The sequence below is a fragment of the Xiphophorus hellerii genome, chromosome 21 (genome assembly GCF_003331165.1).
Source record: "Xiphophorus hellerii strain 12219 chromosome 21, Xiphophorus_hellerii-4.1, whole genome shotgun sequence".
Taxonomy (NCBI): Eukaryota; Metazoa; Chordata; class Actinopteri; order Cyprinodontiformes; family Poeciliidae; genus Xiphophorus; species Xiphophorus hellerii.
The window spans coordinates 17,057,736-17,071,553 of NC_045692.1; the positions used below are offsets into that span (position 1 = coordinate 17,057,736).

At 39.7% G+C, this 13,818-nt stretch overlaps 1 protein-coding gene across 1 annotated transcript in view; it reads right to left on the bottom strand.

Moving 5' to 3' along the window:
* Positions 1-39: 39 nt before the first annotated feature.
* The window catches only part of LOC116711715 (collectin-12), a 35,759-nt gene continuing 21,980 nt past the window's right edge, over positions 40-13,818 (bottom strand). The window contains exons 3-10 of the mRNA XM_032551182.1: positions 9,441-9,563; positions 5,771-5,857; positions 4,640-5,683; positions 4,064-4,561; positions 3,115-3,251; positions 2,916-3,025; positions 2,078-2,223; positions 40-1,968 (exon numbers count right to left, since the gene is read on the bottom strand). Of these exons, the coding sequence (XP_032407073.1) occupies positions 1,958-1,968; positions 2,078-2,223; positions 2,916-3,025; positions 3,115-3,251; positions 4,064-4,561; positions 4,640-5,683; positions 5,771-5,857; positions 9,441-9,563 (2,156 nt within the window). The 3' untranslated portion in view covers positions 40-1,957. The remainder of the gene's footprint in view (positions 1,969-2,077; positions 2,224-2,915; positions 3,026-3,114; positions 3,252-4,063; positions 4,562-4,639; positions 5,684-5,770; positions 5,858-9,440; positions 9,564-13,818) is intronic.

The following is a 13,818-nucleotide window of genomic DNA, read 5'->3' on the forward strand; positions in this document are numbered from 1 at the left end:
TGAACTTCGGTTAAGCTGTGTAGACATCAAACAACCGTTATGTTTTAATGGATTTATTGGTGACGTTTTCCTTCATTGTTTTGTAATTTAAACCTGAGTGCAGAAAAAAAGCAAATTTTCTACAAGTAGAAAGGCTCAACATCTGTGTTTTATTGACAATAACAGTCCTAGAGATGTACCAATTGACTGGCTTGAGATTAGGATCAGCCAATTTATCCTTTATTCTCTAATTTTTGTTTGGCAGATCAACTATTTAAAAAGAGGTATTTCTCTCCCTTTCAGTAATAGAATTTAAACCTTTTTTGGTCTTTAAATGCATCATCCAACATGTACAGGTACATCTCAGTAAATTAAAATGCCATTATATTTATTTATTTATTTATTTCGGTTATAAAATGCAGAACTTAATACTTTACAATATAGATTCATTACAGTCAGTGGGATATATTTCAGGCAATTAATTTTGTTAAATTTATAATTTGGTTTACTGATAAGAAAAAGGATTGTAACTGAAATATTATATGAAGTCCTGGTATATATTCACACGGAAAACTACTGTCTTGATAGCTGTCCTGCAAATAGTAGAAATCCTTTGGATCTAGTGTGAGGAGGCAAGGAAAGTATTGTATCCCATTATATTACTGGAAAGCTAAGTGGAAGGAAAAAGTGGTAGAAAGAGGTGAGCAAGCAACAAGGATAACTACAGCCTACAGAGGACTCTAAAGCAAAGTTCAAAGTTTCTGGGATGTGGACTAAGGCTGGAATTAATGCTTCAAAAACCACCAGATCCAGACATCCAGGAAACGAAGTAACTCTTGAAGAACAGGAAAAATATCAGGATTGCCTTACATGGCTCAAGGAGAAAAGTGACGAGACTCTTTCTCCAGAGCCAGCAACGCAGCCATCAAAGCTGCATGTGCTTTCATTACGCCTCATCAAAACCACAGGATGATAATCTCCATGCCACGCTGGATTGATGTAGTATTTCGTGCAATAGCAGCTGGGCTCAAGTACTAAGTTCAAAACTGTAGAACGGGGACAAATGCATTCATGTAATGTTTTTTTAAGTTATTAAAATTATTATAAAGAATTGCTTAAAATAAACCACTTCTGCAATGAATCTGCATGATTTTCATCTTTAAAACCAATAAGTGAAACTTGCATATCACATTCTAATATATTGGGATGCAACTTTGCTATGATGCTCTTTTTTGAGTTCAATAACAACCAGATAAAGATTTGGTACAAATGATTTTATGCCCAAATAAAAAGAATCTTATAATTACTTCTTATAACATTCAGAACTATTAGCTCCAGCAAACAACCGACAGCTTTTTTCTCTCATATGTGCTGCGGTCCTTAGATTCACAATCGGCACATGAGACCTTAAAGAAGAAATCGGTGCCCGACTGAATTAGGTACCGATTAATTTGATTGTGGCATTTTCCTTATACATGTACTTTCATTATATTTGTATTTAAATGAAAATAGTACATACACATTCATGAGGTTAGATACACTATTCATTGAAGACAGTATGTCTGCTATGTGCTTTTTTACTTATCATCTTGCACATTGTAATCTCTGAATTATACAAAATTACAATCCTTTTGACTTTTATAACCCTTATACTTCCCTATAAGACTTGACTAATGAAACAAACATTCAGGTGTTTAGTTGTACAAGTACAGATATATAACATGTTTTATATAGAAAAATCAGTTGCTGATTATTTTTTAACAGTTTCTCCTCCATTTGGATGTCCTGCTGTATTGCACTTGCTGGTAATGATGCACTCGAGTCTCCTTGGAAGACACAGTTTTCCAAGAAAACTGCAGCCCATGGACTCCTTTCAAAATCGTCTCTTTCCGCTCTCTGTCCAGACTGTCCACAAGCCCCTTCAGTCAATCAGTGCTGCAAGGATGAAGCTGAGCTGCTCACTGTGCTCCTTTAACTGCTATGATTTTGCTGTAAAGACAAAAACAAGAACCTTTAAAATTACTGCTTAAATGCAAGTTAAGCAGTAATAGTCATCTATCAGTGTCTGATACAAATCCAGACACTGAAGCAGACTTACAGGTCTCCAGTTCTTTCTCACAGATATAGCTAATGAGATCTTCACAGAAGAAATCGTTCCATAGACCTTCGTGGATCAGACCTGCACAGTCTTCCCCCGACTCATGGCTGTGGCCCCAATTGTCAGGCTGTCCGGGCTTCCACTTCCTGCAAGTAGACAATAGGGGGCCACCACACATTATAATTACAACAGTCTTTATTTACAGTAACTGTACAGTGAGAGGCAGGTGGAAAAAGAGCACATGTTTACCTCCGCTAATAAATTTGTAACAAGAAAAGGACATTTTTGGCTTCAGATTTGCAGTGTTAACAAGGATTTTTACATCACTACATTTAGCTTTAATATGTTTTTAGGGTCTTCTATATATCTATATCATCCTGTATTTTTTTTTACATGTCGCATGTTAAGAGAATTGAATCACTTTTGATCGATTGTTTGAACTGTTTTGTACAGAAAAATATCCCAATGAATTTGCCTTAGTTGTCAGTGAATAACATAAATCTTCTTAAATTTATAAATCATTTTATTGTGCTTTTTTTGTATTGGAATAAATGCTTAGTAGATAGTCTACAAATAATTTGTATTGGGATATTTGAATATTGATTAAAATGGACTTAAAGCAGAACTTGAGAAGGTCACTTTAAGAGCCAAGTTAGGAGAGTCAGAAATATAATAAATCACAATGCTTACCTAGTAAAGATATAAAAGTACATTGGTGTTGTACTTTCATGTACAACACCATTTGTACATGATACCAATGCCAAAACACACTTAATTAATTGGGATGACATCAGTCTGGAAACAAAGAAAAAAAACTGAATGATGATTTAACACTGACGTGAAAGCAGGAATTGTTCCATCCACCCAGCGCCACACATTCTCTTCTTCCCAGTCCGTCAAACCAATCCAGAAGAAGCCCTTTCCAACTATTTGCCCCTCCAACCATTCCTACATGAGGAAAAATAAAACAGTCAGTGACAAGTTGAACTCACAAAGGCAGCTTTGACTTACATCTGCTGACCACATATACACATCACCTGTTCTTCTTTGTCACTGATGATCAGTAACGTTGCTAGTTGTGATTCACAGTTAGCTTTTGAATCATCAAAACTGTCCAGGTCTTTGGAAAAGTAGTAGCACCTGTTTTTGTAGTTTACCCAACCAGGAGGGCAACCTGCAAAACATTAAGAGATTCCATAATTAGTTCATAAGAAAATGCACCAGATTATTCTCTGATGTCTGATGAATTGTGCAACCACTAATAATCAGATGATAATTTCTCTGTAGGGTATAGTTTCATTAATTCAATTTAGTTTTATAAAGCGCCACTTCACAAAACAATTTATTTTGAGGAAAATTATATAGTAGATTAAATACAGACATAATGAAAGATTCAAGTTCCATTACGTACATTCCAACTCCACTCAAGTTACAAAACAATGCAGTAAGAATCAGTTTACTATACCAGCCGGGAAGGTTTTTTTTTATTGCAGCACTTCATTAAGCTACTAAATTTAGAGCAGCCACTCCTCCAGAAGGGGCATGCGGCCAGTTGACTGCATTGCGTCTTTAACGTTTACATACTGAGAATGCATATGGCAACAGTGGAAAAGAAAACTTCCTTTTAGCCTTGCATTTGTCTCCAAATAATGTTAAGGACAAGGAAAAGGTGGGAACTGCCTTCAAGATTATTACAGTAAATATTAGAGATTCATTCTCAAATAAAAGCAATAACGACCTCACAGCACCTTAGACTGAGTTTTGGAGAAACTGGGTTGTCATTAGCAAAGATAAGAGTTTGCTTTGACTAAATCTAAAAATAGCAAACTGCACATTCCAGTTCACATCCAGTGCAGGAGCTTTGCTACCAGGTGAGTTCCTAGCAAGTAGGAGTCACTCTTGGGAAGATTTACATATTAATCTTCATAAGCCGGCCATTGAAGAACAAGATAATATTTGGAATTTAAAGAAGAGAAAAGGTTTTACCTGGGGCTAACAGTGCATGAGGAACTGCCTCTTCCTGTTGTGACACTGGTGGAAAAGGCACTGCTGGACTTTGAATGGGGATTCCTGGTAGCCCTGGTGGTCCCACAGGCCCTGGGGGCCCAACTGGTCCAGGTAGACCCCTTGGGCCTTGCTCCCCAGCTGGTCCAATTGGTCCGCGGATGCCTGGTGGTCCTTGCAGTCCCGGTACACCAGTCTGGCCATCTCGTCCAGGAAGACCAGCTTGTCCTGGTTCTCCTTTAGCTCCTGGAGGTCCAGCTCTGCCTCCTGACCCCCGAGAACCTTTCGGTCCAGGACTTCCAGGTACACCTGGGAGGCCCTTTAACCCTGGAAGACCTGGTGGTCCCGGTGAACCCTGCTCTCCTCTAGATCCTCTGATTCCTAGAGGTCCTTTTTCACCCCTCTCTCCCTTGGTTCCTGTCTGACCAGGTGGTCCTTGAGGCCCTCTGTCCCCTCTTGGTCCTCTCGGACCAGGTGGGCCTTCAAATTTAAAAGGTAATTTTAAGTTAGGAAAAATTCTCAAAAGCAGTTCAAGAAAGGCTTCACCCGATTACTCACCCTGTAAAATAGTGAAGTTTGTTATCAGCTGTGAGTGCTTGGTGTCCACCAGCTTCATTTCCTCCATGACAATAGAGAGGCTGGTGACCTCCTTATCCAAGCGGGCTGCCAGCTCCTCCTGTTGTGACCTCAGGCTGGATGCATCCACCCTGACGTCTGACACGCTGTCGTTAAGGTTCTGTAGGACATCTGAGTGACGGCCGATGGTCTCGGAGCAGCTGCGCAAGTCATTGAGGTTCAAGTTTATGGCTCCCAGAAGTTGTGTGGTGTGGCTCATGTTGCCAGTAACATGGTCCATAGTTTCCTCCAACTCATCCACCTGCATCTCTACCCGGTCAAACTTTGAGGATGTGAGGTTGCTGAAGTCCCTCTGCCGGTCCATGATCTCCCTGAGCGTCTGGTCATGATCCTCAGCCAGCCTGCTGGTGTTCTGCAGCTGGCTGGTCATAAAAGCAAGCTGTGCCCCAACGTCTTCCAGGCTGTCATTGTTGGCTTTAGCCAGAGTAGAGGCATTGCTCGCTACGACCTGCAGGTTTTCCATTTTTCCACGAAGCCACTCTGCGTCTGAGCGTGTCTGACGTGCCGTCTGTTCCAGGTTCTGATAGTCGTTGCGCATTTTGTGAATTGCTTGACTGGTTTCATCAACGACCCGCTGTAGAGCTGCAATTAGGCCTCTCTGCTGGGCCTGAGTGAGGTTCAGGTTGCTGATGCTGAGAAGCGCCTGGCTTTGCAGTTTCACTTGCTGTTGTAGCTCCCTCTGCAGTCTGGCCGTGTCCTCCTGCAAACTCTCAATGATGTTGCCGTAAGACCGCAAAGTGCTGTTTACCGAATGCAGGGCGGCTGTGTTGCTGCTGAGACGCCCCCGAACGGTGCCCTGGCTGCTCTGAATCTCTGAGCCAATGCTCTGCAGTTGATTCAGCTTGACCTGATCGCTGTGGACGTGTTCCTGCACCGCAGACAGCTGCCTCTGCAGGGCCCAGATGTTGCTCTTGAAAGCCTGAATCTCTGTGGTGGTGTTCTCGGACTTCTCTTCCGTTTGATCATCTGAAAATTACCATCAGCACATTGAAATGCAGAAATCTCTCGCTCTCTCACTTCTGTATTCTTATATAACCTCTAGTAAATATGTACCAAGCTTTTTTAGATCTGTCTCGACCGCAATTATCTTTCCGCCATAGCTTGCAATACCTTCAGACACACTGTCGACTCTTTGCACCACTGCAAAGAAAACAAAGGGGGTAACATAAAGTTTAGTGTTATAACAAGATCATATTTCTTTAAACAGACCACAAAAAAGGCAGAAGGACCTCCAGCTACAGACATCATCATATAAAAGAGCTCAGAGAAGGAACCAATGAAAATACCTTATTAATACTACAGGAATTCATCTGCATGTCTTGTAGGCATGTAATAAAGATAGACTTTATTAAAGTCATTGCTTACATTAAGCAAAAAAAAAAGACAAGAGGTGAATAAAGGAAGTTCGAAATTGGGCAACACATGTATGTGTTGAGGAAAAGACAAATAGAAGAAGAAACAATGACTTAGCAAAAATACTGGGTGGTCAGTGAGTTGGACCAAGGCTGAGGCTGCATGGAGGGACACAGGCCAGGGCCTGGGGGACAGGAACTGACATCAGGGTGTGGGGGGGTGAAGGGAATTCTTCAGTAAACAGACGGATCAAAGACAACCCACTGGAGACAGACACTGTTGCGGGGAGGCTCTTTGCGCCCCCACAGGCGACACCAGCGTTCATTTCCTCTGGAATGTGTCTGGGATTCCAGGGGAGCAGCCCACTTCTACCACCAGCCTCTCCAGGGGTACACTTCCTCCAACTGGGAGCAGCATCGGTTTTTCTACTGGGAAACTGTTTACCCCAGTAGATAAGAAATACGATTAACCCTCCGCTCATCCTTGTAGCTTCTCAGCTACAGGAATGAGCGGAGACATCTAAGCTGCTGGGGGTACAAATATTTTACAATAATTATTATTTATAATTAATCATTTTAATTAGCTATAGTCTCTGAAGATGGGTTTTGGTGTTTTAAAAACCACTAATCTGCCATAGAAAACTGTAAAGGCATATTATTATTTATTTCCTACTTTTTTGTTTGATTTTTTAAGGTTTTGTGATGCTAGAACATCTTTAAAATTAGAGGATAATGTACTTTGTTTCCTTAAATATAATGATTTTCTTCTACTATGTTGTAAATGTGAGAGGTCAAACATATTAGGTTTCTCATCATGCAGCCAAGAGCTTTGGTGTTCAGTGAGCTTATGATTATAATGAGACCTCCTGTTTGCAGCTTTTTGTCTCACTAGCGGCCTTCACGGTGGCCAAGTATGACATGACCATTCTGTCTCAGCACTTCTTCATACACTGTAAATCATGACTGGAAATTATGACTTCAAATCTGTTAGAGTTACAAAAATAACAATCGCAGGAATCATTTAAGGGGATGTAGCATTAGCACGACTTATTGCGCCTTACTGGAAACTCTGCGCCTTCTAACACTGATGAATCTCCAAGAGAAACTTAAGTGCAAGTTCTACGTTCCTTTTCTCAAAAGTGTACAACATGAAATTGAACACACCGTTAAGCCCACCCTGGTTGTGTGCAGCTATGCAGGCCCTGTAGTCATGCTCTTCTGGCTGATTGGTTTATATTTGTGTACCTACTAAGGTAAGGTCTATGTGTGAAATGTTTGCCCATGCTGTCAAACAGATTAATCAAATATTGCCTTCAGTAAAAATGAGGTCACTTATTGATCACACTCCAATCACATGTAGCTGTAAGGACTGAGCCCCACAGTATGAAACTTCACTGTTTTCTGGGTTGTGGATTTGGTCACTGCAATACTGTTGCCATTCTGTTATAGGGACTATTTTTACAGTTGTAAACAAACGGTTATGATATAATGTTATTTGGCCAATTTGGATAGATTTTGAAGGTGAAAAGCCTGTAAAACATCTGAGCTGGATATCCAAAAACTCCACTTTGTGTAATTCTATGGTCAATGCAAATGCATTTTTTGAAAGTGACTTGGCAACCCTTTGCAGACTGATAGGCAATTTTGTTTCTCTTCTGTTTCATTCAATAGAGCATGATTTGTTCCTTTTTTACATCTTTCAGCCTACTTCATGTTGCCAAGCAGGCATGTTTAAGTTATGTCTTATCCAAGTTAGCTAGTAAACTGTCATTGGTTTGACTAATGAACCAAAAAATTACTTTAACAACAGTTGCTCATGATTCAGCAAGGGATTAATTCTTTTCTCACATTGGTGTAGATTTGTTTAAATTGTTTTCTTTTTAATTAAAACATGAAATGTTAATTTGAGAAAAGTGAAAATCTGTTCACAATACCATATTTCCTATTCGTATATGTTGCTTTTCATATATCTTACTGTCTTTAAGAATTTCAGTAGAATTTGTTTAAAAAAAAACTTGCTTCGCTCCTTAAGCATTTTTGTGCAGATAAAAAAAATTCTAGACCCCCGCACTTTATTCAAGCGGATCTCTGGCGCTACAAATCTTAAGAAGTAATTGATTTCTTGTAATTTGTGTGAGCAGGCTGTTTAAATTTCAACTTTGAGTGACTGCCTTTCTTTCCTTTTTTTTAATTCAGCTCATTTGTCTCCACCCCATAACCTTCTCCCAGTATTTTTCCATCACACCCCCAAGCATACACCTCTGGAGAACCTCTTAAAGGCTTTGCTGGACTGAACTTCCTGATTCTGTTTTTTCCAGTTCAGAAATCAGTTCTGTAGTCTTTTTCCAAGTTTGAACCCGTAATGTCCCTGCTGCAGTTGTGTTAAACATTCCCATATGTACCCTCATTATTTCAATTGGTGTAAACGGCATGAACTTAACGTGTTTTAGAGGTTATCTCTGTGCTTTGACCGCCTGTACAACGACAGTCCCCTACGTTTTGAGCAAAGTCAGTCTTTCTTATTCCACGCTGCATGTTGTCATGCAGGTCTAATTGTTGCCAGATGGGCATCGGGTGAACTGAGTGCAGCTTCAGCAGAACCCACTAAAATTGAGTTTTTACTCGTACGAAAGCGCTGCTCTGTGAAAGGAACCACAGTTCAAATACACTCCAACCTCCAGATGGTTATGTCAGCAAGACACAGACTCCTCTATGTACTTAACATGTGTGCTTCTCTCTGTTCTCCATCACTGACCCACACAAAGCGTATCGGTGCGGCTGCTTTGTTTTGATGCAGCTTGACCTCAAGTATAGCTGGAATCCGGAGACCTCCGTAACAGATGTAAGCATTCTGTGTCTCACTTCATTTGCTGACGTTTTGAGTCTCGAAGACCTGCTGTATTCCAGCCTTTTAGGCTAGTTTACACTCATAGTTGGGAAAGTCACCAACCAGTTGCTTCATTGCTATCTTGAATCACACAGTTTTATTTTATAAGTCAGCTAGGAAGGAAACAGTGTTACATAAACCACCCCCAGGAAATCTAGACACATCTAAGATTTAATACAAAACAGGTCATTGTGCTAGCCTTTTAAAGTTTTTGTCCGAGGTGATTTAAGCTTCCCCGTTGGTGAGCTGGATGACCAGAGCCTCTGCGGAAAAGTCTCAAAACATGCAAAAGTGTTCATGGAAGCAACCTCAAGTTTCTATTCAGAATGCCTTTCTTTAAAAAAATTATTTATTATACAGATTTTGGTAACTATTTACTGCTTGATCACATTTTGATTTCACTGATGATATGCATAAAATGATATGATATGCATAAAAGGAAAAACTGTCAGAAATAATATAAAGAAGAGAAAACTCATCTTACCTTTATATCCAAGAACAGCAACAGCAATAGTGAGTAGGGTGCACAGCACATAGAGCAGAGCTATAGAGGTCTTCAGTGCCCATTCATTCTTACACTTTGTGCATTGGGTGCCCTCCTGGATCCCTGGGTGAGAACAGTGAATACCACATGATTTTGTGTGTTTCATATTGGAGCAAAAATGTTTAGCATGGACATATTGTTAGAGTTTGAAGGCCACTAGGGGAGCTGGAAGTTCCACATCTGGATAAACAGAACTTGGGTCTACATTAAAGAGAGCAACAGTTCCCTCTGGGAATGGGTGGTGAAGGGAAGGGGACACAAAAACAGCCCCCCGCTTCCCAACACTGCCTTGTTTACTCTCAGTAACATGCTTGTTTCCCCGAACTCACGTTTCACTCAGCAAAGTCCCCTTAACTTCAATGTACTTTTGTTCAGCACAAACTCTGGCCCCTCCTCCTCGTCGCAAGATCAGAGTCAAATCAAGGTCCTTCGGTTTACGAGGGCACCAGTGGAATATTCCTCTTTGAGGATATTTTTCATAACAGATGAGTGGCAAGATCCACAGTGCTGCCGGGAACACAGCTGCATTTCATTTTCAATTCAGGAAGTGTGTGTCTGTGTGAGTGGGCAGGTTGGGAGGCCAAGTGCGTATGTGTGTGAGTGCCAGCAGGGCGGAGGGGGGTGTTCTAGCTTTTATGCACCTGGAGTAGGACTTCCTGACAATTCTTAGATGTAGTATAAAGATATCAGTCATTCAACATTTGAAAACATTGGAGCCAGCAGGAATCATGCATCGTGCACATCTATTCAAGAGTGATGAATAGATTACATAGATTACAGTCGCAGCACTGATTTGGTTTTGCTAGATCCCACTGGGACTTTAGATGCCAAAGTTAATAGCACGACTTGTCCTTATAGGTGTAAAGGGACTGTTAATGGTCACTGAGAGTTAGGACTCAATTAAGCACCAGCTCCAGCAGGACGGGAAGTGAAGGTTTATGGTGAAAGTTGGGGGTTGGACCTGGGAGACACAGAGACGACTCTTTTTTTACCATAAATCTTCCACAGATGATATCACCAACATAATAGGTGATTTTATATTCATCTATATTTTTTTTTTCTTCTGTTGATTGACTGATAAACAGTCAAATACATTAATAAACAATGTACAGATTTGGGTCAAGTAATTTATTAAGAGCTGGTCCTTACCGGGTTCCAACCTTCTTTAAATCTAAACTCAATGTTGTAAAAGCTCAAGATTAACAAAATAAAAAAAACAAAAAACAAATTAAAGATCATGTTTCCTCAGGCAAACTGCAAAATAATTTGAGAGCTAAACCTCAGACTCTACAGTTTATGACTGCATTTGGGTCCTTTCTAATTTCAAACATGACAGAAAGAAGACATATTTAATTTGCTGCTATGACCACCGGTTGGGTTTTACTCTGTTCATTTGTTCTTATTTGCAAACACAAGCTGAAGGGGTTGTGCAAGAGAATATTTTCTGTACCTTTAAAGTCATGTTACAAATTTCTGAGAAACTGAAAGAAGTTCCAACCAGAAAGTTAAGCTAACCACCAGAAAATGTGGATTTCTACATCTTTAAACAGTTCCAATCATCTCAGTCATTTCTTTGTCTTCACAGAAACTTCCTTCAGGAGTAAAATCTCAGAAATCAGACTTGTACAAAACTGGTAATAGCTAGTTAGCAATTTTAGTTAGATGTGCTCAAGCGGCACATCTTTACGAGTAAATTGTTAAAAACCGGCAATTAAGAGGATTGCCTGATTATTGAATATCTGTATTGGCCACTCATGTCTGTTGACCTCTGATATAAACTATTTAAAATCCCTATGTCTGACTGGTTCAAGTAGAAACAGCACAAACAGGAACAGGTTTGTGAAGTTAAATACAATACTCCAATTTTCTATAGCTAATACAATTTAAATAACTCAAATACTGCCAATCTACCCAATTTCTTTTGGCAGTACATCCGTATTTTTTGCATATTTTGTCTGCATTCATGTTGTGAACAAAACCTTCCATCTTGCTGCTCCACACTGAAATAAAAAAAAAAATGGAGTGACTGAAATACAGTGATTTCATTTTTGGCCACTTTGCCCCACTGTAAATCAGCATGTTAAGATTCCTTGCCAATTACGTCAGAAACAGTTTATAAAAGCGAGGGAAGGTTTTTATCAACATTAGGCTCTACTATAGAAACATCTGCTGCAAATGTGGGAGTGGGGCGAGTTACTCAGCAGAAATCTTTACTGCAAGCAGAAAAGTGGATGCTGGGAATACAGCCACAATAAAATGACTCCATTTTGAAATTATTCATATCCCTCTGACATGTATGAGGAGTTTTTTTGTGCACACTTCACAATGAAGCATGCATATCAGCTCATCACCTCACAGAAATCAAGGCACTTCTGTTCAAAGCTGCTGTTTCAGAGTAAACAAGCTGACAGTGTTTGTTAAATCTGTGGAGGCAAAACTGCACAAACACACTTTCCAGGTTATAAATGACGTTTAGATGCTCCGTAAAAAGCTGGATACTTTTGGTGTGGCGGTCAAATACATGTGGCTGATAAGTCAGAGATAAGGTCACATGACCAGATACAGGAAACAGAAACAAGTAGAAAATATTTAGAAATGAGGAAAATAGTTCGGGTTTTTTTGTTTGTTTCTTCATTTCTGAATGGGACATTCTGTTTTGATTCAACCCTAATAACTTCATGATCTCTCAGATAGAAATACTAAATATTTGAAATGACTGTCAAGAGATTTATTTTGGCTCTGGAGGAGTTGCAGGGATCCCCAACTCAGGTGGGAGAATCTAATTAGAAGATCGTTTTGGCGCTCTCACAAAAAAAAAGAATACTTATCCAATTTGACTGTTCTTCAGTTATTTTCTAAAACTATGTGACGACTCTATATGCAAAGACTTGCAGTTTAAACTGCACCAAAATGAGAATGTAAACAACTTTGACTCAAACGGACTGAATGCATATGTAAGCTACACTTTTCAGATTCAGGATTTATTTTGAAATTTGACATTTGAAAACCATGTGGTTTTTTTCTTCCACTTCACAATTACGAACATTATGCAATAGTGTTTTAGTCTATCGCATAAAATCCCCCCAGACATACACTGGGGGGTATGCTTTGGTTGCAATGTGAAAACCTTTGTGAACTTTTGCATTCACTCTATTTACCTTAGAGGTCACATACAATGCTACAAATAACTGCTTTATATGAAAAAGGTAAAGATAGATTATAAATGACAAATCACCAGTAACTTACCATAAAATGAAAACAGAAACTCTGAAAAAGGCTGAGAGAAACCACAGCTTTAGTTTTTCATCGGCTGATGCTGACCTATCATCTTTCGCCTTTGCTTGCACACACAGATGAAGTCAGGTCACACAGGCAACGACTTGAAAAATAACCAAGGAAGTGAAGCCACAGGCTGACAGCCACACTTTTACTCCCTAGCAAAAGAAAACAAAGCTTTGGAAATAAAGGGTCTTTTCTGAAACAAGGACACTGCAAGACTTTGACATGTTACTAACCTCACTTTGTCACTATGTTCTTTGGCTCAAATTCACTCATTGTTTCTGCAAAACCACAGCGCTGGTGTGATCCAGAGTGTTCACCTTTGTGATGTAGATGTATCTCCAAGTCCGTGTCATTCATCAGCCTAATTTCCTAAAACAAAAGCCTACCCAGACACCAACCCTCTGAAATGCCAAAACAAAGTCCATGAGGTCACAGTGAGACATGAGTTTCTTACATTTAAAGGCTATGTTTATTTACAGTAAACAGCAGTAGGAACTCTATAGAAACCATGGAGAACACAAAGCCTTGTGCTGCTTAGGTCACAGAAACTGTGTTTTGGACTTCAGCCTTGCTAAACACTTTCAAGAAAGCAGAGAGCAAATCTGCTAAGAGATTGGTAAGAAAATTACACCTGGCACCAAAGCGAAACAGCAGTTTAACACAAATTGCAGCAGTGGAGGAAGAGTTTATGACTGGAGAGGAGGTAACAACACCAGAGGGATGTAGAAGTGATGGATGTACGGTTATATAGAAATTTACACTAGTGAAGAAACATTCGTCTTTGGTTTTCACCGGTTCTGTGCAGGGTTTAATAGAAACAATGAAAGATGTTTATAAATTTCCACAGCTCCATTTCACTTTATCTTTCTGTTTAAATTTCTGATTAGATCCGATGAGTTCATGCCACTTATTATGGGGATTAACAGCATAACAAATTTTGGAGTTTAAAGACAAATCTGAGCCATTAGCGAGGTGATTCTTTTAAAAACAAGAATTGGGTACACATGTTTCAATTTACTATTAATTCTCTCTCATC